The sequence below is a fragment of the Syngnathus leptorhynchus genome, chromosome 1, assembly GCF_054491065.1.
Source record: "Syngnathus leptorhynchus isolate UIUO chromosome 1, UIUO_Slep, whole genome shotgun sequence".
Classification (NCBI taxonomy): Eukaryota; Metazoa; Chordata; class Actinopteri; order Syngnathiformes; family Syngnathidae; genus Syngnathus; species Syngnathus leptorhynchus.
In genome coordinates this window covers 10,472,025-10,498,304 of record NC_141195.1, presented here as the reverse complement: position 1 = coordinate 10,498,304, position 26,280 = coordinate 10,472,025, and the positions used below count along the sequence as shown (strand labels likewise).

Here is a 26,280-nt window from a genome sequence, read left to right as displayed (position 1 = left end):
AAACAATCGAACCAAATAGTTTAACTCTCTTCCCTCTGCTTCACCAGAGCTTCATCAGCTACTACCAACATTTGATGGCTCGATTAAAATGGGAGTGACGCGCTGCCTGTGGAGACTAAATGGCCTGTTTAAAGCCGGGTTATAATAATAAAGTCTCTCAAAACCTCAGAAGGCCTCCATCGTAACTGTTCTACCTGCTGTTAAAAAAAACTAAAAAAAACTTCCAAAACACGACGTGTGCCCTGCTATGACTTCAGTTCGACTGAGGTTACATTGAACTGAAACCACCGGCGTTGGAGGCCAAAAAGAGAGCTCCGCTATTTATACCACCCTCCTTTAGAGAAACTTGATGCTTGTGTGTGCCACTGCAGAGAGTAGGGATGAAATGACCGAGAGCAGAGAAAACAAAAAGAAATTGACACATGTTGAAGATTGTAACGGAAGTCGAGACGGCTTGCCGCATGACGGCTTCTCTGCAGCCGCAATGTTGTTGTGTATGAGCACGCGTGAGTGTGTTTCATCCTCTTTGCTTGCAACTACAACAAAACACTGCAGAGAAACACGCTCACAACCCAGAACAACACGTAGCATCTCATCTTTCTACAATCTCGTGTGCACAGCCTAAAGGAAGGACGGGATTTTCAGATCCTTCCAATAATCCCAAAGTAGTAATGATGAACCCTCAAAGGAGGCCACAACCGTTGTCTATCGTGAACAGGCGTTAGAGATAAGGCGGAAAACTTCGTCACCCCTGAGGGGAGGGGGGGGGGGGGCTCAGTGTCCGCCAAGAAAACTCACTTGCAATGGTTTAAGCATCAACAATAGTCGCTTATTCTTTGGCTCCTGAGAGCAGGCGTCAAAGAAGAGACACTGGCATGACCATCACCTCTTTCCCAACATTGCTCACTATTGACGGTCCAGAAAAAGAAAACAAAACATGCATGCCAGGCCAGTAATTGGCAAAACACTACTCTAGCACCGTGTTCCACTGGCTTAGGTGTACTTGCCACATGCCAAGACTGAACATTTCAGCATGTCGTCTGTTTCCAACATTTACATGGTCAGTTTATGAGCAGTGGGCCCTTCAATGGGGTCCCTCAACTAGCATAGTGAGTGCTCACTTTGAGCAAGGCACCAAACTCCCATAACTAATTGATTTGCAGAGAGCAACTACTGTGGAATGACTATCAAATTGTGAAATGTGACTATAAAAGAGTCAGTCTTCGTCCTACGGTAGTTTCCTCTTGGCTGGAAACAAGTCACAAAAGAGGCCGGATGTCCCAAAAACGACCCTGCAGCCTTTTACGGCAGCAAACGGCATTGTTATGCTTCTATAGGGAAATCCCCTCACCAAGAGTGAAACAGAGGAACACAAGCCATGGATGGCCTACATTTTAGTACTGTACAAGATTCAACGCAAAGCTGCTCCATAAAAAATCTCCACTAATCTACAGCAGTCGGGAGTGATCAGATACTAACAAGGGAATTTGTTGCCCAAAAGATAGCTGCCACGGCAATTGATTCTGGCTTATTTACAAAGCGGCTTTCACTGGAGTAGAAAATTCAGATGTGCAATGATAACACGTGAAAAAACAAACACAAAACCAATCCTGTAATCCTTCTTTTCACACTCCCAACCCCCACAAAATGAGTTCATCAGCGCCACCTACTGAGGCTTTTTTGTTCAACTATAGACCTGGCGGACGTTCCGGGAAGTGTAGAAAAGGAGGTTAAAAATAAATCAGTGTTAATTAGTGCAAGAGGTGATGTTCAATATTTGCAAGGCTTGCTTGAAAAGCTCCAATGAGAATGTGAGAAAGCAGAAATCTCCAGCAGGTCTCTCATCAATGGCATCGAGCGGACCTCAAACCCCAAAATAAAATGTCCTTGACCGAACACTTGTTTTTCTTAATGTTGTGAACTCTTGTCTTTATTCAACTCATCGGAATAATGCTGCCAAAGGTTTTCCAATAATAACCATGTCTCATTACTTGAAATGTATTTAGCCTCTTGACTCTAAAGGCACCCCAACACAAATACCTTTTTTGCCTCGTAACAGCGTATTTGATAGCCCAACTGTAGTTCTTTGTGTTGTGATAGCTATTGATTAGACAGAACAAGGTTTGTAAAGGGACAGACGGGGAGAGAAGGGAGAACCTTGAATTACTCTATCTTTACTTAAACCATATGTCCCGAGATCCCACGGCCGGAACCCCCCCACCTCACTCCTCTACCCCCCTTATCAACACCCCTGTGAGCTAAGTGGTTACAAAGCCTCTGCTCCCACTGAGGTAAGAAGGCAGGCTCAGCTGGGGTCTGGACGGAAAGCAAGTGAAGGATTAGCAGAAGAGGAGGGCTCCGGGTGAAAGACTTTTTTTCTGGGGGGGGGGGGGGGTAAAGTGCGACATGTTCTCCATGGCCAAGCCAATCGTCTGGGCTTCAACACTATGATGTACAGAGAACTGAATCTGATGTGAATGTGTTTCATATTAAGTTATGATGGGTGCCAAACTCATCCATACCACATTTTGGCACTCTGACGTTGGCTGGTTCTTAAAAGGTTGAGCTCGAGACACTGCAGTGTGCTGCCTGGATTACGAAGATTGTGATTTCCTTTCATGAGACTGACTACTGGAATGGTTCTGTTGGAGCGGGTCAGTTTTTCATTTTAAAATGTTTCCTAAAAAAACATGACAATCATGATGCATTGACTGCAACAGTTGGAACATATGAGAACACTATAAGATCAATGATTGACACGTGATTGATGGTCACTGTTTCCAAAATAAAAGCAGATGTTTGCAAATGTCTTATTTTGACAAAAGATAAACCATTTTCACCAACGAGTAGAAAAATCAGAAAATCATCACTTTTGAGAGCCTGACATCGAAAGATTTGAGCATTTTAAACAAATGTCTCAATTTAGAAAATGTCGGGACGATTCCTCAATTATCGCAATTAACTCATCGATTTTTCGGTTTAATCGGTTCATTTTGACACCTCTATATTGTATTAACCTGAAAGAATATTGACTCATTGTTAACAAATGCAGATTGATCCATCAAAAAATGAGGGCCAGACAAGATGAACAGAATCTGCCCAAATTGACCATAGTCCACTTTAATGGGGAGATGCCAGCTTTCACATGTCCACTGACATCTCTGATAAATCTTTGAGGCTGCGCCATTATCACTGCTCCCGGAAGGGGGTTTGCTAAGGGGAGGGGGACGGAGCAAGACCCGCTGCTGCTGCCCAAACCATCTTGCAACGCAAGATAAGCACTGACCGCCCGTTACGTGGCGGCGCCATAGAGATGAGCTTTTTTTCTTTTTTTTTTTAATAAATACTGTGAGTGTATAATCAGGATGAATGCACATCACAGTGGTGCAGTGTTCTCCTGGCGTTTCATAACGGCCGAACAGCATAGCACGCTATAACAGGATGGGATGAAAAGACCTGTTTAAATGTGGGGAAGTGCAAACGAGCATGTGACCGAAATGAAGCGAAAGAGGAAACTGCGAGTGACAAACACTTGCCAATGTTGAAATTGAACAACAACCACTGGCATGTGCGTAAAACAATAGCGTGCCTGCTGACAGGCTGCATTTAAAACGGAGCTAAGCCACATAAAAAACAGACTGGCCTTAGAAGTTGTTGTTGTTTTTTTTACAAACAGGGAGATAAAGTACAAAAAGATGCAGAAATTGACACGATAAAAGCTGCCGATTCGGAAGTTAACCAATGATGCACGTTCAGCTGGAAGCCAACAGTGACGTCTGTGAGGAACAATTTGCAAGACTAAGTGCATATTCATTGTGAAAAGTGATACAATGGTAGAAAAAAAAGTGCTGGAATGGGTTCCTTATCTTGGTCTGGAAAGGGAAAAGGTGGGTGTCTTGGTGCTGATTGCTCATGAATAGCAATTTACTTGCAACAACGCTGATTGTTTTGAACCTGAGCAATCAAACACAATAGGGAGGTGCTGATGTCTGTGAGATAAACTCACAGAGGCATGTGTGACTTCTCAGTAACACGAAGCTGTCAAATGAGCCTATGCAAAGGTCATGTTTTACGCACATGTAAAAAGTACTGCACAGGTTAAATAGAAGAAAAAAAAAGTTGTTATGAGTAGCAGAAACTGTCGCCGTGGATGTCCACGCCAAACCCTGTTGAGAGATTCCTCGTATTTTAAGAGTAAACCACTTGATGCAACGCAAATCAAGCGACGCTGAACATAAAATCCATCATTACATTGTGTTACTGGTAGCGCCGATTTAATGAAGTTAGTTCACTTTTTTAGGACATGCACGTACACGACATTTAGCGTGACAGTTTTACGCGAGTGAAGTCGCGTACAAATCAAAGGATTCGTAGTCGGAGTTTGGCGTGGAGATCGAGCGAAACGTGAATAGTAAATAGGAACACAAAAGAGGGTGAGAGGTAAAATCGAATTTACCGATTGAAGGAAGAGTAAAGTCCGGACATAATCCCGCTCTGTGTTCAACGTTTCGTTGAGGACGCACAGCCTGAGTCGCTGCTGACGGTCCGATTCCTTGACTGCGTGGACCGCGTTCTCCAGATGCCCGTCTTCCTCTTCCATGGTGGGGGAGTCTATCCCTCAAAAAGGTGCCTCGCAACAAGAGGTTGGAAATTTAAAAAAAAGTAGTCTTCTCACGTCGGGTATCCGCACTTGGCCGGCCAGTGGCCCCTCAGTCCATCTTGAAAGATCCACCACAAGGTCCCCCGGGCGGAGATGCTCGCAGCACCGCGCACCACGCGTGAACTTAGACCAGCACGAGAGGAGAAGACCGCTTGTATGAACCACAAGCAGCTCAGAGCTGACGAGCGGGCACCCGGGGAGGGCGAAGAGGAGGGGCCGCTTCACTCTCGGGCGGAGGTAATGGGGGGCTCCACTCTCCTCTTGTGTTGACACCCTCAAGTCGCACGCAGGGGCCCACGGCAATGAAAAAAAACATCGGGGACATAATTTAGACTGAGGACGCGCGGGTGTGTGAACGCGACTAACACTCAATTGAGATGCACGCTACTAAAAACAAAATCAAATGAATAAAAAAAATATATATAAGAGAAGTGGCTTACGCTGGAAGATGCCTGTGATACATAAATATAAAAAAGCTTAACATGTTTCATGTCCGAAAACAACAATGGTCCCAACTTAAAACAAGTGCAAAGAATGATCACCCTAATGGATTTTATGGACGTTAAACATCTTACTTTCCATAACTAGTCACTGAAGAATTTCCTAATGTAGAACACACTTAATGGCTATAATATACAGTAAGTACAGAGATGTCCACATTCATTTTTGGTCACGATTGCCATTCCCGCTATCAACTGTGCAAAAAAAAAGACAAATTGCGTTTTTCTCCAAATGCATTACAATGGGCGCCCAGATAACTCAAAACTTAAGGAACACATGTGGTGACCACTTCAACACCACGCTGGAAAAGCTATTTTTTTTGTACTGAGCTCGTTCCAAATTGGATAATTGTATAAAAGATACGATAGATCGTACACGCATTCACACACAATTGGTTTTGCATGCCAATTTGCAAATCTGAGAGAATGGCGCCACGTGGCGGCAAAATATTGCATAACAAATAAACAAACAAAAAACCTGCATGCGAGGACATTAAATATTGGTGTGCAACAGTCTACAACAACAAGGCGGCTAAAATTATCCCGTAAAATAGGAGTTGCATACATGTTGTTTCAGTAGTTGTTTCTAATCAAGTACAGCAACTTTTTGGATAATTAACCCCGTAGCTGTTGGCAAGTTGACAAATATCCGCGCCCATTTGTTTTTACTGGTTCACGCTCACTTTTATCAACTGACAACTGTAACTGCCAGAAGCCTCAAAACCTGCCAACAATCTTCATATAAAAATCACAATAGGTACTTTTTCAAAACAAAAATTTGAACTTGATGTATTAAAAAACATACTTTTGACCACATTTTAAGGCTAGACGTGGTGGAAAGGTAGTAAGAAAAATTGTAAAATAACACAATGATAGTATTTTACATTCAATACTACTTATGACCAATGTTTGTCATACGCTATGACACTTGGTATGCCTCATACAAATCTACTATATTTATTACTGTGCTGCATGTGTAGGTCAATTTTTTTGCCTACACATTCGTCGAGCGCACGCACGCTTGCACGCACACGCGCACACACGCACACTTTTTGTAAAACTGAAAGTTCACTTTATTTTCAAGGAGTATATAAAAACCAGCATGGCAGCAGTGAAAATAATAATAGCTTTAATGGGTGCATGTTACATTCGGCACTCCTCCCACACAAAAACATACACAACCCGTCTCCCCACCTGAAGTGAGGAATGCAACAGACAACTTGTAAATGCCTTCTGCTATAGTATATTTACAATTCATCCTTCATCGTGTCTGTACATGGTAAAAGTCCTTAAATACGATCAATCAGTGAAGAAGTAACAGGATACAAGTTGGGACGTCTCGATTGTTTGTGGGCTTTCCTCCGAGCAGATTTAAAAGGGTATTTTTCTCCTTCCCATAAAAGGCATGTGCATAAAGCACCGTAGTAAAAAGTGAGTCACACACAATTAGATAAGTTAAAAAGTCCATGGCGCCACTTCATTTACATTTTCACGCCATAAAACTCTTTCTTCAGCAGGGGTTTCTTTGCAAATAGACACTTGCTCAAAAAAAAGGTAACAAAAAAAAAAATAATAATAAATTGTGCCAGCGAAATGTTCAGGTAACCAATAGGGATTAAGAAAATAAACATAGAATGTGCTCAGTGCATTAAGACTTTCCAAACAGAACAAAATAGACTCGCCTTGTTCCACGTTTGTGATAAATAAAATCACATTTGTTACAGTCAAGGCAGTGAGAGGGGCCTTGAACCAAAATTACAGTGACTGAACACAAAACAATTGTGGGAGTTAACGTGTAGACAAAACCGCACATTTGTCTTCACTTAGAATGTAAAAAATTAGATCTATGCAGCCGGACGTTTTGATATGTATAGAAATAACGCTGTAATGCTTGAGCCGATAAATTAATCGTCAAAGCATGACACACAAACTGCTGTGGTTCTTTTTAGGGACTTGCGTGAAATGCATAAAGGGTTCTAAGTCATATTTCTTCAGATAAAAGTGGTATTATTACAAGTATGAATTATAACTAGTGAATTCCAAAATTCCCACCCAACAGTGAACGCAACATTTAGAGGTGTTACTGTCTCTCTGACCGTCCATGTCATCTTTGGGTAATAGCGTGCGTTTGCGTCCTCGTTACAAACGCACCATTTCATTGCTTGGGAAAGTTGCTATGATCCTCAGAAGGCCACCGCATCACATACCATTGTTAGATAGGAAAAATATTGTACAATTGTGACTTGTGTCCTACTATTAGGAGTTAAGGGTTATTATATAAATATTTTTTCTCTAGTAATACTCGGACTTTATCTCATTAAAACTCCTTATTAAAACTAAGAGGCAGTATATATCTTTGCACTGAATTCTGATCACGACAGGCAAGCATCACAGACGGGATTGTATGATTTCATTCTTTAAAGTGACAGTGTTATCTTTAAATGCTTCTGATGGAGCGTTTCGAGGGGGGGGGGGGGGGGGGTTCGAGGGGCACGCTTATCTAGGTTGGTTTGACTGGCTAGAGAAGCATACACACACGCAGAAGCACAGGCACCCAGCAGTGGCTTGAGAGCCGGGCCGGTTTAGGCAAGTATAAAATGACTTTTCCATATAGTAATAAAAGGAAACCACCGCCACCCATTAAAAACAATCATTCAAGACCAATATGTGTGCAAGTGAGCTGCAGCCATGGCCACCGGTGTGCACAAGGAAGACTTTAGTGTGTTGATGAAATGCCGTATCAGCAGATTCGGAAACATTTCATGTTTCCACCTTGGCGAAGAGTCCACCACCTTTCTTTGGAAATGTGTGTTGGGACACAAGTGCGTGGGGGCCACAAGAAAACCACAGCAGGGCAAGCGGAAAGAACATTTTTAGGATGCCCGGAAGGCTGACTGTTACGTTTTTGTGTTGCAGTTGTGCATGAGAACAAACTGTTGCAAAAGCAGAAACCAAAAGGGCATTTTACTGTTTGTTTCAAATGTTTGTTGGTGGGGGGGGGGGGGGGGGTTGAGCCTGAAAATGCAAAACGCTGTAAAGCTATAAGAGGTGTGGGATAAAAAGTGGATGTTTGTTAACACTGTAGCATTAGAAAGAGAAATGGTAGTTTGTAAAAATGAAGGACACGGCTGCTAAACCAAGAGTGGAATGAAGCAACACTGCTGACTAGTGGCCTGGCGTGCATATTACCATATTTTCCTAAGTTTTTACAGATCTTTGCAACCTGTATTTTTATTGTGGGGCAAACGATCATTATCGCTTTATACTGTACTGACACACTTACATCACAACTCCATGTTTCTGTATGTTCTTCAGTGCCTTATGGATAGTGATGTGTTTTCTTGCGATATAAGAAAAATCACTATATTTTGATGCAATCACTACCACTGCCAATAGATTGGATCATGAGGAAGTGTGATTCCCACCCCGAGCATGAATCACATACTTGTGAATGCCCACCCATCAGCACACAAACAAACGTGTATGTCCTCTCATTTCACAGACCACCATTTTCACACTGAAATGGTAAGTGGGATTTTGCCAAGACTTTAGTTACATTAGTGCTATCTTTTCGGGCTCAAACACCAAAACATTGCCGTTTCTGTTCAGTTAAAAATAAAAAGTCTCATGTAAACGGCCTTCGAATGAAACGAAGGTTATGGCCGTTCACACCATCAATGAACTGTTGTGACCTCAAATGAAGCCTTTATCTCACACTTCACTCTCAAGTCAGACAGTGTTGATATATGGATTCATATAAATAACAAAGTTGAACAGTATAAATATAAAGATTCTGTGTTGTGGATGACTTATGCACATATAGCATACATATGTGTGTGTCATGTGTGTTAATGTGTATATGTGTGCACTTGTGAGCCAGTGTTAAGACAGGGCAGGGCAGGGCAGGGCAGGGCAGGGCAGGGACCGTGTTAGAGGTGAGGCGGCTTCCCTTCTCCCACCTCGTGGAAGAGGGAGGTGTAAAATTCAGGCTCCAGTTGCTTGTTGCGATAACGCTGCACAATCTCCGTGATTCTTTGCTTCCGCCTCACGTGCGGCGGGTTGTACGAGTCACTTTCTAGGCGTTTTCGTCGGCACACGTTGATGATGGTTTGGCGCACCAGAAAGCCTGCCAGGAAGGACGCAGTGTTTAAGTGAAGGTTATATCTATCTATCTATCTATCTATCTATCTATCTATCTATCTATCTATCTATCTATCTATCTATCTATCTATCTATCTATCTATCTATCTATCTATCTATCTATCTATCTATCTATATATATATATATATATATATATATATATATATATATATATATATATATTTCACAAAATGAGTACTCTTTGTTAAAGTCCTAAGAAATAAAGCTCATGAAAGTATTAAAAAGTCAAATAGAAAATGGAGGCTACTACCTAACGCTCTGCGGCTGACCACCATGCCATCCACCAAAGGGATCACCATACTAAATTTGCCCACAGCGCCATGTAGTCGGATCCGAAAGAGGCCCGTCTTGAGAGGATGGATGAAGATCAGTGGAACGTCCTTCTCGAGTAACCCTGATCTGAAGCAGGAGCAACATTTATAGCAATGATATTGCACATAAAATGCAGAATTTGTCTTGATGATATCGAGCATCCTCAATTTATAAGTTTCGCAGGTAAAGTGCTGACGTAACCCTTCTTAGCATTAGCCTTTCATTAATGCAACAGTCAAGTAATAACTATCGCAGAAACTGCATGAAAAACACTAGATCACGAATATAAACCCATCAAATCAAAAACAGAGAGCCCAGCAGTAACTGAAATTGCCCTCTTGTACCGCATGATAGATGACTTATTCTAACGCATGCTGCCGAGGACTCAGTGTTCAGAAATTCAGTTAAACACTTCATCACCTGAACATAAATATAAAAGAATTTCCAAATGGTGCCATTAAATTAGAACAGACAGTTTTGTTATTGACGTTGGATGGCACTTCTAATAATTGATTGGAAAAATGGGAGCAAAAGGTTTCGATTCTTGCATTAGGCTTCAAGCAGCAACTTTCATTCAAAGGTTGAGTGTATTGAACGTTCCTGGAAGCCAATTTCACTCTTCACTGAAGTCACAGTTCCTTTTCCTAGCAAGCCTTTGCATGTGCTACATGTTCTAATTCCTGTTTTATAGCAACATTTACAGATTTTTTTTTTTCTTTTTCGTAGCAACACTTTCAATTTTGCATCAAAGTTGAGGACTGGGTTATTCTATATTAGCAGTGGCTCAGGCCAATAAGGTATCCCAATGTTCACTGGCGCGGGCCTGAATAAATAATAAATGAAGTAACAAATATATCAATAAAATGCTATAAAAACTATCATGTGAAATAATTGTATTCAATCATGAACATACAGGGTCAGCCAATGTCAGTACTGGCAAAGTCAGGGGTAAAAATAAATAAATAAATAAAAACTTAATGTAGCACTCGGGTGGTATAGTTAGGTTAGGAGGGTCTACTTGAGTAATATCATGAGTACCTGCAGGAGGTGCTGTTGCTCATGCTTGCTTCTAAACCTGTGCTGGTTTCACCAAGAAGATCAGACAATGGGAAATTTTCTACAAACACAAACAACACTTTATCAAGAAACCATTTAAGACCACACGATCAAACACTTTTGTAACACGTTTGTATAGCGCTATCCACTGAGTGGAATTGCTAGCCAGTTCCAGTACAAACATGCCTACCGATATCATCGAATCGTTCCACCCAGACGACAAACACCTTTGTTTCTGGGCCCAGTGGTGGGAACGATTTTCCGCTTGAAGACCTCTTGGTTTTCACCAAAGGACTCAGCTATAGACAATCACACAAAGACATAACTTAAATTAAACTGTCCTGTCAAAATATTGCCCAATAAATCAAACGTCACCTTTTTGACAGACTCCAGGTTGTCCGAGTGATTAGGGAACAACTCCAGTGTGAGATTCGGCTGTTTGAGTATACTGGGCATAAGGTCCATGTTGGTGTCGGCCTCCAATGTGCAGTCACTGTGGACCGATGACTCCTCTGTATAAATAAGACAGACCACCCTTATTTCACTTCAATGAGGCCCCAAACTGTGTGTACAAATGTATTGTGATTCTTGATCCTTCAGGTATTTTTGATGAACGCATGTCAGAAAAATATTAAGACTGTTTTAAATTGTGGGAATGGAAACATTATAAAGTACATCTTTAAACTATAGCCCTGGTATTAGACTACGAAATGGCAATTGTTTTGAGACACCCTGCATTAGAAAAAAGTTTGTGTGTGAGGTCAAAGGTAAAGAGAAAAACACACATTTTCAAAAATGTGTTCATGTGACTTTGATTTCATACATTTACAGTGAGATCCTTCAAGTTGTCATTGATTTTAAAAAAATACGAACCAGAATGTTCCGTTAGCGATGGGACAACAAAGGCAATTTCAGTCAGAGCATCTGCGTAGTACAAAACTTTCTTTTCCCCATTGAACACTGCACCTCCCGTGTCCTCAGGAGTAGCTGCTTCTTCTGTAGAAGAAAGAGAACACCTCAAATTTCTTCATATCACTGAAGTTGACGAGTTGTCCCCGTTAAATTCACTTACCAGTCTGTTGTACGTCATTGTCAGAGCACGAGTTGAGGGACCAGCTTGTATCGAGGTGTCCTGTCCACCCTGGGTGGCTTCCTACGTCCACAGGCCAGCCTAAGGACAGAAGAAACTCCAAAAAGTGTGGCTGAACGCTAGCGGATGATTCCACATTCCTCAGGATCTGAAAAGACAGCACAAGAACAGATTTGACTTGTGACTTATCTGTTACAGCATCTATTGCTCAAGCAACATTTGACTAAGGAAAAAAAGTTAACTCTCACACCGTAAAAGTGATCCTAGGACTGCTATAAAAATGACGTTTTGTAATTAGTTTTCCTCACCTCGTGGCTACTCTTCTGTCCAGCCCTCATGTAGAAAACAAAGACTGTGTCAAATGGCCGGCAGGGGAGCAGGTCTAGGTAGTTGATGTCATCAAAGAATCCCGGCAAGGATGACTCCAAGCCGATCAGATGAGGAGGTAGACGACTGTTGTTGGGCTCCTGTCAGTAAGTCACCAATGTACGTAGGTCAAGTAAAAATCTTGTAACAATCACATAAGCATAGCAATGAGCTAAAAGTGAGCAACTATATAGTGCCCCTACTTAGCTCAACTAGCAGAAATGTTGACAGACCTTGAGCGCCTCCAGAGAAAGAAAACCAAAGTGGGAGAGGAAGAGGCGAGCTGTCTGGAACTCCTGCGAAGGCGGAGGAGGTTTGCAGTCTATCTGTGGGTCAGGGAAAGGCTTGGACTTCCAGATGTCGTCACCGTGACGCTCCAAGGTATTCTCGTAATCTATTTGCTTGGTCATCAGAATGCGAAGCTTGTCGTGTTGAAGTTCCAGCTGAATGAAGAGGATAAGTGGAAACATGTCAAACTGAGATTGGGGTGGACAATGTCTAAATGCACAAACCACATTCCCAAGACAGACATCTATTTTCCCAGCGTTGAAATGTTAAAAGCCAAAAGTGGTTATGACTTCATTGTAATAGTATTTCAAATAGATTAATCAGAGGACAAATTTATGTTTATCCCAGGAATGGGACATGAGTGGAAATGGCAAAATTAACCAATTAGGGTTTGAAATACTGCAACCCAACAATTGGCCCGTGTTGCATGGAGACCTTGGCAAAACATTTGCAACTTGTGCAATATTTAAATTGTCAAGTTGTCAATGTTCAGCGTGAGTGGATTCTACCAGGAACCTTTCCTGACACACGTTGGTTGAAACCGTTATGGCTGTTTTCTTGAATCGTTTCAGTGCATCGAGTCTCAGGAATTGAAAAGATGAAAAAACCCCAAGAGCACCACCTCATTTCCATATAACGAGATACAAACATTTGAAGCTTTTCTTCCCCGCCGCCACCCATTCAATCCTGCATTAACTCACGTGTTGAAAATAAATCAGCATATCTGTAGCGCTCAGATCTTCCTGCCATTCAATACAACACTCCTGAGTTTATTAGTAACAAAACATCATTCAGCAATTAGATGTAACAAGCCAAGAGGAGGACACAAGACAAATGACAGAAACCTATCTCACCTCTTTGCTAACAATGTCATCCAGGTCAGGAATGCTAACGTCGGCTTTAACAAGGGGGATCTTGTCCACCTCCTCGGGGAACGGCCTCTGCTTGACGTTGTATTTGATCCCGACATCGTTGTTTGGTGTTGGACGGCCCTCGGGAACAAATACCTGCTGTGGAAGGAGGAGAGGGAGAGGGGTAATGAAGACCATTGGGGTAGTCAATCTGACTGAACAATTTGGGAAAAATAATCAAATCTAATTGTGATTTATAATTCAATTCTTTCAAAATGCAGCAATCTTCTGCGTGATCTCACCCTTTGATTGGCCCGAGCACCTCTGGGCTGATGGAAGAGCTGCATGGTCCATGCATGCCTGCCTGCCGTCCCTCGGATCAAAATTGTAACAGATGGGCTGGGGTCTATCAGAGAGTGAGAGAGAAACACCACAGCCTATTTAACAAGAGCGGTTCTTCGAAAAATCAAAAGGTGAAGCGAAATACTCAATGGCTGACTTTGCTCATTGCCGAGAGGTTGCTCCAACATGGCAAGAATAACCGAGTTGTCCAAGACAAAGTAGCGGAAGTTACTGGCCCCGGTGGCGCTGAGTCGCGCGTAGCGAATTAGGGTGTCTTCGTTGAGCAGACTGCAAGTGGACGCAGGCCCACTCGGAGAGGGGAAAGCTCCCAGGACCTGCATGATACTGAATGACCACACAATAACACAAGCAAAACAATAAGAGTTTTTGGGTTGTGGTATATGACAATAAAAGGGGCAGGGATATTTTCACATTTCCAGACCATATGCACACCTGCACATTATCAAAAGATTTTTCCTAACAACATAAGACAAAATGTCAAGTCTGATGCTTTTTGATTGCATCTCACCATGAAAGCGTGGCCTCAGCTGCATCTTTCACCCTCATTGAAGCAGGGTTGTGTTCCTTCTCCCCTTTGTGTCGCACTTCCTGTTCCTGACGGGACTTGCTGCCAGAAATTCCCAGCTCCACTATCTCCAATACTTCAACCAGACAATCCTTATGCAAAACAAGGTTACACGATATTAAAGGTGAGCTAGTACATGGTAAAATTCTAATTTCATGTCTGATCAACCAATTATTTTGTTTGTTCCATTTAAAATGTACCTTTTCATCCAGCATGTCAGGGTGCTCAGTGAGCCACACACAAAGAAACTGGAAGGCAGCTACAATCATGGAGTGAAGGTCCCTGGACTGAAGAGGAGCTGGACGGCTACACTGGTACACAATGTACCCGCATATAGAGCTGACGGCCCGTTTACGATCCGCAGAGTCAACCCCCACCTTGACCTAAACAGAAGATAAACTGATTGCAAGTGTGCTTAAGGAAGTGGTTTCCTAGTGGTCCTGCATAAATCTTTTTCTAGGGAAAGGATACAATACGCCTTTCACTTTTTTAATGATATATAGTATAAGGAACTAAACTACATTTGTGTGTGGGGTTTGGACAATGAGGCATTACCTTGGCAAGGCCAGCCAAGAGTTCCAGGGCAGCTAGTGAAATGCTCATGTCTTGCCTCCATTGGGAATTGAGCCTCTGAGTGACCAGATGGATGCTACGCACCAACAGGCCTGCCGCTGTATCTGGAAGAGCTAAAACATATAACAGCCCGAAATACCAAATAGAGCACAGCAAAGAAAACACCACATTTCATGGAGTTAAAGATGTGCCTTACATCAATAGATTGAAGGAAAAAAATAGGTGAGGGAAAGGAAGCACAGTTTGAGAAGATTTCCCACATATTCAAGCCTAGATGTAATTGGTACAAAAAGGGCAGGGCAGTGTTGACATTTTACTTCAGTCAAATCTTCTTGCTATTTTCCCCCCACAATCATGTCTGTATTGTACACACAGTATGTGATGCATTCAAATAAGTGTTGGTGCTCCATAGGTTTGACTGTCCTCTATGAACACATTTTTTTTGTTGGGTAAACTATCACAAACAGAGGAAGTACAAAAATTGAGTGTGGGGCTAATGTTAACTTTTGACCCCAAGTACAGTGTACTAAATGTCATATCAGCAGCAGATAGGTAGTTTGTTACATTCAATCTCAGAAATGCACGTTGCAAACATTGCTCAGCCCTACAGTACATTTGAAAAGGATAACAATATGTTTGGCAGGAGGGGGTGGGGAAAAAAAAAAAAAAATCATTTCAGAGACTTCATTTCTTGTGGCAAAAACAGTTAGCACAGCATCACAGCAAATTCACCTACGGAGGTATTTTATCCAACGGCTCTTAACTCTGCACATCACTTTAACCACGTTAGCTATAAAGCAGTAAAAATGTTCAATTAGTGCATTTCAAATTCTAGGCAAAGGTGAAATCTAACAATGCTCACACTCACCCAGCAGTGTGAGGCCAAGATGCATTCAAAAAGTTTTTGTTTTCTCAAACGTGTCGAAAATATGTTTAAGGAGGTTAAAATGTGATTGAATGGTGTTGGAGGGGTACTTTAAAGCAGAAATTATATGTCTCTCGATGTGTTCAATCTTTTACATACACCCGACAGGTCTGGGACACAACTCTCTTCGATGATCAAGGGAGCGCTGTAAACCACAAACTAAACAAAAGAAGAATAAAAGAGATGTTTTCGTGAATTGACGTCTCCTACCGTAGTCTCGAAGGAGTGCTTGGGCAGGACGTTCACAATCTGGGCTGGTTGCCTCCGTGCTGCCCCCACTGCTGAAGCTAATGCCACTGTTATTTCTACTATGACTCTGGTTTCTCACTGTCACGTGACTGCCATCTATGCTTCCCTAGCAACATTAAAGAAGAGGATTAGAAGCCTGCTCCAGCACGTTTTACAAGTATACTGCTTTGTAGTAAGTTTTTAAAACAAACAAGACCTACTGTTTCAGTATGTGTGCCTATGGACTCCAACAGTGCAGAGTCTTGAACAATATTTAGCATTGCACCTGAGAAGGGAGAACAGATGAAACCGACAACATTAAAATTACTATAGGAACACTATTTTGGATAATGAATGGATGGATGGTTACAATCCACAGTAAAAGAGAAGAACAATCTAATAAGACTTAGATGAAGGCTTAGAATAAAGCAGAATAATTCAATTCTTACAATTAGATTTGTTTAATATAAACATAAGGTTTTCTAACAAATCATAGTTATTTATATTGAGCACTATGCTATACTATAAGTAGCAGAAATTAAATAATTTAGTTGGATTAGAAATAAAATAAACACTTTATAAACACCCCCAAAAAATAGTCTTAGACTATTGAATATTTCTGTTCATTTGAAAACTGCATCTGCCTTTTTTATTGTTCGAAATATGTTAAATTGATTTCAAGCATTTTGGAGCACCGACTTTGAAGTAAAGAAAAATATATAGCAGCAGATACCCAAGATGAGCTGTGTGTTGGCAGGGTCGGTCTCTGTCTGCAGGGCTCCGATCAAAACATTGACGAGACGCAGCCTCAGGGACAAAAAAGACACAGGCTGGTCGTGCGGCAATCCATCTTCCTCGTTAAACTTGCCCTCCAAAAGAACCTTTAAAGAGACACCATCTTTATTGACACTGAAGTGAATGTATTGTGCAGAAGATTGGCCTCCAAATACCTTCGGGAATGAATAAAAGCTACAATTTACCTCCGATTTGATGTTGCCAAAGTGATGAGGCAGTGGCAGCATTGCCAGCAGAATATTAATGGAGGCTCTCCTCAGATCGGTGGGATTTACATACATCTTGAATTTGGACAGCTCCCTAACAAATGACCACAGCAGGCAGACTTCAAGAAACTTCAAGTGATATCCCAAATTTACCAGGGGAAAGATTCATGAAAATTAATTATGCCAAGAAGAAAAAAAAAATCATGGCGAAACATAATTCAGGTTAAGATCAGCCTACAAGCACCATGGTACGAGCCTGACCTGTCTGGTACAATAGTCTCCAAAGCCGCTATGAAGTATGGCACAACCACATTGATGCCCTTCAGGTCAGTGCAGAAGAGAGAGGAAGAATTAAGAATGATGGAGGCCAGGACAGGTCTACAGATGAAATCAGAGATCTGGAGACCTTGAATCAGCACCATGTAGAACCTGTTGGTGAGGAGAACAGAATTCTCAATACTGTGCAAACATTTGAAATAAAATGTATGACCTTCAGCTCTGTTCCTTTAAGTCGGGATGGGCACAATACTGAAATCAATAAATAAGCGTCTCTTGAGGAAATATTCCCCACTACAAAGTAGTCTGAAAATGTTACCTGGAGAGGTAAACAGGCAGAATTTCTTCACTGGTTTTCTTGCTACAGAAGATGCGGCAGAGAGTCCCACAGGCCTCAGCCCGGCCTGCCTCATAGCTCTCCGGAAACTCGTTTGCATCAAACATGGGATTGGACACCATTGAGTCGCTGGACATTTGGGAACCTTTCCTTCTCAGCTCCAGTCCTACTTGCGTAGCTATTGCTGTATAGGGTGGGAAAAGACAGAATGAAAGCAACCTGAATTGCAAGGTGGCTTTTTCAAGAACGTGACTAGTGCTCATGCACATACTGTACAGGCAAACTTAAACGTTAGCACCAAAAAAATTAAAAACACCATCAAAAGAAAACAAAATTGCTATCACATCCAAATAAACTTAATACATCCATGACAATCCACACACTCACATAACTCCAGAGCATACAATAGAGGGAATTCTGACACAAAGAGTTTGCCGTCCAGGGACATAAAACATGAGCGAGTTAAGTTGCAAGACCACAAAACAAAATCCCTGTGTCAGCTTTCTGGCTTTTGTAATTAAATGACTACCACTCAGGGTACAGATCATTCACTTCATGCATTGAGGAACCAAACCAGTAAAACCAGAGCTCAAGTCAAACTGACAAAACAAAATGAAGCTGAACTTGAGATGAGCCGAAGCCAAATAGGAAGGATTAGAGTGACCGAATGGAAAAAATAAAGAAAACAGACTGGCAACGTTATGGTCGAGATAAGTTGTCAGTTGATGAAAGTCTTTCCATCACTTCCAGAAGACGCAGAGATAACACTGATGGAGTTGTTTTGGTTTGTTTTGTTTTAGCGGGAGAATGAAGAGTGAAAACATAAAACGATGGCAAGTAATGGCAATGATCATGGGGCAACTCAACTCAAAAACGGGAAGATTGGTCAAGAAACGCAAATCAAGTGAGGAAAAACAAAGCTGCTGTTCCTACTTACAAGATTTATAAGAAAGGAGAATTTGGATAAAAGAGGCTGCAAGATAACAGAAATAGTGGAGAGACACAAAATCAAAGCACAGCCAATTCATTTCAGGCATGAATTGAGGTTTTGTTGTTGTTGTTGTTCTCCTCGACAAATGACAAATACAAGTGACTCACTATAATCAGACACTGGCGAAGCGTAGACAGGACACTCCACAAAGAGAAAGAACCGACAAAAGAGAGGGACCAATAAAAACAACCATGCATACTGTCACTCAGTGCGCTTAGAATTACAGTATACGGCAATCCCCCCCCAAAAGTCGACTGCGCTCTGAAGAGAAACAGTGCCGCAACTGATTGCAAGGTGTCATCTACTTAAATAAATGTCTCACCTTACATATCAACAGTATACACATAACGTGGATCCACCACATTGTGTGCAAGATAACCTCTACTATGTCCACCGTATAGCGTTTCACCGTTAGTGCTCCTGCTATAATCGCAGATTTTTAAGCGATCGTTCTCTATGCGATCTTAAAGTACAGGCAAGTCAGAATTTAGCTTTGCTCTTATCTTCAAAGGATGAGTACGATGTCGCGTAACATTGTGGGCAAGCACTGAGGTCTACTGGAAGAGATGCGACAAATAAGAGGCAGAAAAGTTCCCTATGAATATCTCTGTATATCTGCTCTTGTCGTGTTAAACTATCAATTGTTCATTTTGGTGTTCACACTGTTTACGGCTTTGTTTTATGTGTCAGTTTTAAAATAAAAGTTAACTGGGAGTGACAGAATGCTTCAAGCAATTACGCTTTGCCTTGTTTAGAGAACTGTGGACAAGGTACTGAGGAATATTTTACAACTCAATAAGTTTAACTGTGTTTAAAGAGTGTGGAAGAGATAACACTAAATTAAAAAAAAAAAAATGTCTACCACTTATTTTCACAAATTGATATTGGGTCTGGAATGTATCCCCCGCCTAAAACGAGAGTTCATTGTGGTCAGGTTTACATAGTTGGGTGATGTAAATGAATTACAATCTGGTGGTTATTTTATAGCTAAACCCCGAAAAGGTTTCTAAGTCGATGGCTGAAAAAGAAAAAGGCAAGAACACCCCAACAACATACAGTTTAAATAAAACAAGACACAAAAACCACAGAAAAACACCACAAAAAGAGGCAGATTTTCTGGCCAGCAGCAAAACACCCACCTGCCCATGCATGGAATGGAAAGGATAAGAGTGTGGTTTCGCCTCATGCCTTACCAGTCATGCTGGGGTCTCGGCTGAGGCCGCTGTGGAGTTTACAGTGCACCAAGGCGGCGTCGAACAACCACTGGCCGAACAAGTTGAGGATGCTGTTGACTTTTGGCCGCGCCGGAGCAGGGAGCGGCCGCGACTCCCAACTGCTCTGGTTTGGGCTGGACAGCAGGGTCGGTGACGAAGATGTTTGTTGTTGCTGCTGCGATGCTTTTGTTGGTTGACTCGCACTGCCCTGCATTGGTCATATTCAATGAATGAAAAAGAATTCAGATGGCAAATCCACACATTTTCAGCCATCTCAGGAGGCTGGCGTGTTATCCAGCACTGCCCCACTGAAGATGGTCACATGACCAAACCAAGAAAACAGGTCAACTGTGACATTTTGCAATGCAAGTCAGGTGACAGCAGATGTAAAAAATGGCTGCTTCCTGAATTGGATGAAAAAGTATGTATTGATCTGCTTAATTCTTCGTCTGACACAATATTAGTCAGAATACCACGCTGGGACTTGCGGTGGCACAAAGAACCTGTTAGTGCAAAGAAAATTTGTGACTTCAGTTCCTTTTTAATAAGTGACAGAGGTTATCCAAAAAGCCTCCCGTATCTCATTCATAAACGGTCACGAACGGAAAAAAAAGTTAATCACTAACACGGCAGTGCAATTTAGATCAATTTAATATGCATATCACATAACACTGTGCCTGAGTTGAACTTACAGTAGAACTCTTGCTTGTGGTTTTGGTGACAACCGTGTGCCGCTGTTTGCGGCTGTGAGGGGGCGTAGTGTTGGCTATGGAGGGAGGTGGAGACATGCTCATTCTGTTGACAGGGGTGGGCGGGGCACTGTCAGCTCGAGGACGGGATATGCCTGATGAGACGGAAAGAACAAATGAGGTACTGCTTTTTTGGAAGAGCTGGGCCGGGAAGACAAGCGTGACAAAGCATATTTTCTTTTCTTTTTTTTTTGCCGTTAGGAGAGAAGGAGACAAAATGACAATAGAATCAGGGAGTTGATTTTAGGCAGAATTAATTTGTTAACATGCGAGACAAGTGGTTAGAACCAAATCAAAAGGTGCTTGATATTCATCCTGATTGACTGTTCCTTGCCCACAAATGAGACCTTGCAGGGGTTACAGATGGACCTGCAAGGTGGTCTGAACTCCAGTTGTTAAATTCATCACCACCAATGAACAGTTGACTTTTATCATATTATACAACACGGCAGCTGGTGTCTGTACCATGGGAACGCAGCACCGGACAAAAAGAGAACACCCTCTCCCGCACATCTCTCTTTTCAACTGAGACACCTACAGTATAGAGAACAAATACACACTGACATGTAAGTGATCCTGATGATTCTACTGACATCGGGAGTTTTCGCACGGCAGAGCTAAAGTAACTGCTATTATGCACGATTAAAAAAAAGAAAAAAAAAAAAGGGAAACCTTGCAATTCTTGCAGACTTTGCCTATCCTGGTTAGGTTACATAGTTTGTTAAGTTTCAATTATATTCATATTACTTGCATGCATGTACTATGATGTTGGACATGTAAAAATTAAAAAAAAAAACCATTTTTGGACAACACTGTGAATCTATTTGGAAGATTCATATCGACTTACCAAGGAAGGCATCAACAAGGCAGCTGACCCCCCTCATGGCCCTGAAGAAAATCTGGGGCAGTTGCTTGAGACAGGGATGAAGAACCACCTCGTGTGGGATGCTGCTGGAGTTGAGAAATTGTTCTTGGAACTTGGGAGTGGTGCTCACTATCGCCGGGTTGCTCAGGTCCACTGGATTGCTAAGGACAAAAATTGCGATGCAATTATTTCAGGAAATGTCATTGCCACATAATTAGACAGAAATGGGACAATTACAATACATCTATTTTTAATAACCAGAGTGAAACTTTGAAAAGAAAACAAGTGCATTTGTTTTGACTGGTCTGCTTTCTATGGCATCACAATGTGAGAATTTCAATGTATTTCGAGACTTGTATGAATTAGTTATGTAATGCATTACATTATGACATTAGAATTTAAATAGCTGAAGTTTTGAAAATCTAGAATTTAAACTTTAGCACACAGTGCAGATAATGATCTAATTGGAAAAGAGTGGAGCAACACAGGCATCCAGCCCAAATATTTATTTTGTTATATAGAGTAGTTATGCGAGGCTTTTAGTACCCCGTCATCACCACAACTCCCGTCACTCCCAACACAAACGCAACGGAGAAAGAGCAGCACGTGCTCTAGCATTGGGCGAACTTTATCTACCTGAGCATGTGGAGAAAACGATACCACGCCTGTGCCACACAGTCATTGTCCATCTCTAGAGGGATCAGGTTGGTATCCTCATCAGGAACTTTAAAAGCTGGGAAGGAAGGCCCATGGGTGAAGCGCAGAAGTCTGAACAGAGGATGTCAAACAGAACAATGTTTACACAATACTCATGTAGACGACACCAAACAACCTTTATTCCAATGGCCATTATTACTAAACAGTATTACTGTACAACTACAAATTGCAACACCCCTCCTTAAAATACCCAACCAATAAAGAAAACAAATGAACTAATGACTACTAGTCTATTAGCCTGGGAAATAGCACAGCACAAAATATCAATTACCTGTCCCAACATGCTCATTGTTTTCTTATTTAAATCTGAATCGACGGAGCAACAGAGCCTCTTTTCAAACACAGAGTGTGACTGTTTATCACTGCAAAACGACCTTGTATGACATGTTAAGCACTCAAAAACACTTACTCCTTAACTACTAACCTGGAGGTGAGGGCACAGGCTACGCGGCTCCACTGCTCTACAACTGGTGGATGATGTCTCCAGTTGGCCAGCATCTCCTTTGCCGTTTTCCAGTATGGCGGCGTGGGAAAGCAGCGGGCGCAGGCCAGAAGCCACACCTCAAACAGCACGGCCATTAACTTTTCTGCTAGTTTCTCTGCCACGCCCACTGGTAAACGACAAAATTGGGTTGTGGTCGTTAGTAAGGCAATGCGAGCTTGGGTTTTCAATCTGCAACCTCATGCTTAAAAATGGATAGGCCTCTCCCATGAATAGGGAGTACTTTCATCAAGTCTGCAATTGATGTACAGGAAATACCTCCAACGGTGGGCGGAGCAAGCAAGGTGTCATTAATACGAAGCAGGAAGAGTAGCAGCACCTCCCAGGTCTCCCTCACCATACAAAGAGATTCTCGTGCTAGTTTTTGGACAGCAGTCAGGACTTGCTGGCATAGCCTGATATGATTCAAGCTGTGCTGTTCAGGCCTGGAGGACGATTCAATGTGATTACAGCATTTCAAACTTTCAGTAATAAAACAAAAATAGTTTATACCCATAACTTACTTTAAATTAGTTTGAATCAGTTTTGTTGAACAGTTGTGAACGAAAGGTCATACATAAAACGGGCTTGAGCCAAACATCAACAGCGAATGCCAAAATGTCCAAGACACATATTGGGGACGTACGTACCTTGGCACAAAGACATTGTGGAGATGTTTCAGGATGGTCTGCACATACATATTGGGCTCTTTGACCACAGGCTGAGGCATGGAGTCCCTGGGTGACACGAGGGCCATCATCCAGTCCGTGTACACGTCAACGCACAGCTTGACAGTGTCACCCTCGAGGGGAAGGGTGAGGCCGTAACACAGCACCTCCATGGTCCATTTCACCTTGGGAGCCAAACAGTTACCATACATAATGGGCGCGTTTATTTTAGAATTTCATTGTTTGCACGTTTTAACAATAAAAGGTGCACAAATAATTTCAGTTATATCTTTCATCAGATGCATCAACCAAAGCATCGATAGTTACACCAAAGCGGTTGTTTTGAAACTAAGGTAATAGGATTCTAATCTAACAGATGGCAGACTTCCCAGGGGCATTCCGAAGTGACGCAGCGCACAATTCACAAGCCTCTCTCACCTCCTTGTCCGTCTTGAGGATGTTCTCGGTGGCGACAGGGCTGACAGCCGTGCAGAGCGGCTTGACCACAGCGTTGGCCACCTCGGTGCCCACATTGGTGGGGTAGGAGTGCAGGACACTGAGGTGGCCCTGGTCGCTTTGCACCACCAGCTGCAGCGAGCGCCACTCTGAGTACATGGTGCCGGCAAATGCTGCTCTTCTACTCGCACCTCATGCTCACACCTGCCAACACACGTTCAAAGATTCTGAAAAGTTATTTCTTTTTATGCTTGGTATATTTAGCTAACTCCCTTGCTACAACGTGATCAACGATTGAAGGTCCATGTAGCTGAATGTAGCGGCAGCGACTAAAACGAACGCTACTACTTTGCGCTAACATTTGTACATCACATGCAGAGGTTGTTGATGTTCTTGTTCTTGTTTACATCCCTGCTTGAGGACCACAAATGTAAACAACATGACGGAGGCAAAGTGGAAAGAAAAGTGGGGGGCCAAAGAAAGAAAACCGTAATTTGATGGTTTGGCCTTGGTTTAGTACCATTAGGTACTTTTTAAAATCTTATTTGTATTTATTTTTTATTCATTTTATTGTGTTTTCCATATAAAATGTGGAGAAGAGTAAGGGAAAAAAAATGGACATTCATTGCATTTTAAATATATATAGGACTAGTGGTCTGGGGAAAAAAAAAAAAAAAAAAAAAGAATTTGAAGTAGAAAATCTGTTTAGATTTCAAAGATGCAATTGCATTGAATTGAAACAAATGATTCTACTTTGAAATAATTGTCTTTTATTGGAAAGATATTTACATATTTTATTTTACACATCTTATTTTATAGTAAAAATGTCATTCCTTTATACATGTTAATTATCGTAATAATGTTGATATTGCTATACTGTTCAAGAACCATATCACGTTTTTCCCTATAGCCCTCCTGACAAGTCTATTCATACGCTTGTAAAACAACAACAAAACTCACTGCATTATATGCATCTATAGACATACCGTAGTGAATCGAATTGTAGTCTCACTGAACTGAACCAAATTTAATCACTTCACAAGTCAAACCGTCCTCGAATCGTATCGAACTCCATGTATTAAGCTACCCATCAAGTCGTCCTTTTGGGGCAAGATGTACATCCCTAATAGGTGCTAGGCATAAGACAGCACAAGAAGTCTGTACTTCTTGTCACTTGTCAGAACTGTATGTGCCATTGTCTTCAACGAATGCGATATTTCATCGGAGAAGATGTTAGTGTAGTTTTTGCCATGTTTATTACCATGTGACGCCATGAAAAAGCTATCCAAAACTATTCAAGTAAATTAAGTGCAAAGACACAACTTTTGCCAAATTTATACAGATTTGGGATTTTTGATGGAACCAGTTCAAACTATAGTCAGACCACCATTTCATCAGTTCGTGCACTGATGCACTCATTACCTTTAAAATAAAAAATGTCTTTCCGATTCATATCAGTTTGCATTACACCCAACATTAAATTAGAGTCACAACGACCATTTAATGCACATTGCACATACTGGCCGGGCTCAGTGCTGTAGACAGTTGCCTGTCATAAGTTTCTGTTACCATGATTGTTCACAATAACTATCTAGCTGCAGTACTTCGTTAAATGCAAAGTTGAACCAATTCAGTTGCGCATGACAAAACAGATACATAAATAAAAAAAGAGAGTACCATTTGTTCATGGGTTAACTCTATGCACACACACAAAAAAATACATGCCAGAGCTGAGTAAATAAATGCTAACTGATGTGCATTCTGTTGAGTTTGACAGTAAACCGGAACGCATAAGGCATGTCTCATTTGTATATAATTGTTACATTGTACCGATATGATCGAATGTGTCAATGAACGGGAAGAAATGATCAGCGAATGCTAAGCTTCGGGTCAGAATATCAACCAGGAAACGGGACCATTAGCTTGCTGATGCTAGCTAGCGAGAACAACGCAATATGCAACATTAGCTCCCTCACGATGGCCGCTACTTGGCATCTGCGGTATGGTACAAACAAGACCAGATGTAGTCGAGTGCAGTGAACATTACAGTTATTCCAAAGCAATGTTGTAGTTTATTCGACTTGCAATCAAGCTTTTGCCGAGTTAGCGCCATCGTTGACATTAGCCTTGTCATCGGTGCTCAGCAAGCAAACGGAACTGAAATGCTTTGGTTTGCCTAAAACGCAAGGAATATTTTCACTTTACCTGGCCCAAATGGGAATGTCATAGCAGGTCTCCGAAATGCGCAGTTTGTGCTCCAGGTTATTGCCTGGGTTTAGACCTTAATAGCCTCCATCTTCGCAATGTCAAGACTGGAATAGTGCAGCTTGACGCGGGAGACAGGATGTGATACTGACGCCTCCAACTGGTTGCTAAATAAACAGCAGCGGACTTCGCCTCAAAGTACGTACGGTCCTCGTGTTACGATGGGTTCGTTCCTCCGTAAAACGAAGCACTCACATAGCGATTCATAACATTTTGAAAAACGTGTCTTGCTTTTTTTTTTAATATGTAATATTTACAATTGTTATTGTTGTTATTGTAAAGTTCTGCTGTTTTTTTTCAGTGGGGCCTTTTTGGCTCCAC

General features: G+C 41.8%; 2 protein-coding genes across 12 annotated transcripts in view; both read right to left on the bottom strand.

The window, feature by feature from the left end:
- Positions 1 to 4,820, bottom strand: part of prex1 (phosphatidylinositol-3,4,5-trisphosphate-dependent Rac exchange factor 1) — a 60,685-nt gene extending 55,865 nt beyond the window's left edge. The window contains exon 1 of the mRNA XM_085915178.1: positions 4,457 to 4,820. Coding sequence (XP_085771304.1) covers positions 4,457 to 4,600 — 144 coding nt within the window. The 5' untranslated portion in view covers positions 4,601 to 4,820. The remainder of the gene's footprint in view (positions 1 to 4,456) is intronic.
- Positions 4,821 to 8,685: 3,865 nt separating this feature from the next.
- Positions 8,686 to 26,102, bottom strand: ralgapb (Ral GTPase activating protein non-catalytic subunit beta). Of its 11 annotated transcripts, none has more exons than XM_085913490.1 (32): positions 25,900 to 26,102; positions 23,677 to 23,898; positions 23,221 to 23,423; positions 22,850 to 23,016; positions 22,514 to 22,700; positions 22,009 to 22,140; positions 21,355 to 21,533; positions 20,973 to 21,041; positions 20,451 to 20,602; positions 19,738 to 19,966; positions 17,536 to 17,737; positions 17,202 to 17,369; positions 16,920 to 17,034; positions 16,673 to 16,820; positions 16,161 to 16,225; positions 15,922 to 16,066; positions 14,769 to 14,899; positions 14,414 to 14,596; positions 14,157 to 14,305; positions 13,785 to 13,972; positions 13,588 to 13,691; positions 13,289 to 13,441; positions 13,136 to 13,198; positions 12,380 to 12,589; positions 12,089 to 12,247; positions 11,763 to 11,928; positions 11,564 to 11,686; positions 11,066 to 11,202; positions 10,881 to 10,989; positions 10,673 to 10,751; positions 9,573 to 9,721; positions 8,686 to 9,286 (listed from the first exon to the last, which is right to left on the bottom strand). In XM_085913490.1, the coding sequence occupies exons 2-32, from the start codon at positions 23,851 to 23,853 to the stop codon at positions 9,090 to 9,092; spliced, it is 4,638 nt and encodes a 1,545-aa protein (XP_085769616.1). In that variant the 5' UTR covers positions 23,854 to 23,898; positions 25,900 to 26,102; the 3' UTR covers positions 8,686 to 9,089. The 11 variants fall into 11 exon arrangements, with proteins under 11 accessions (XP_085769616.1, XP_085769625.1, XP_085769608.1 ...); XM_085913499.1 differs by having other exon boundaries at positions 13,289 to 13,444; positions 14,769 to 14,890; XM_085913482.1 differs by having other exon boundaries at positions 13,289 to 13,444; positions 25,900 to 26,101.
- Positions 26,103 to 26,280: the final 178 nt, after the last annotated feature.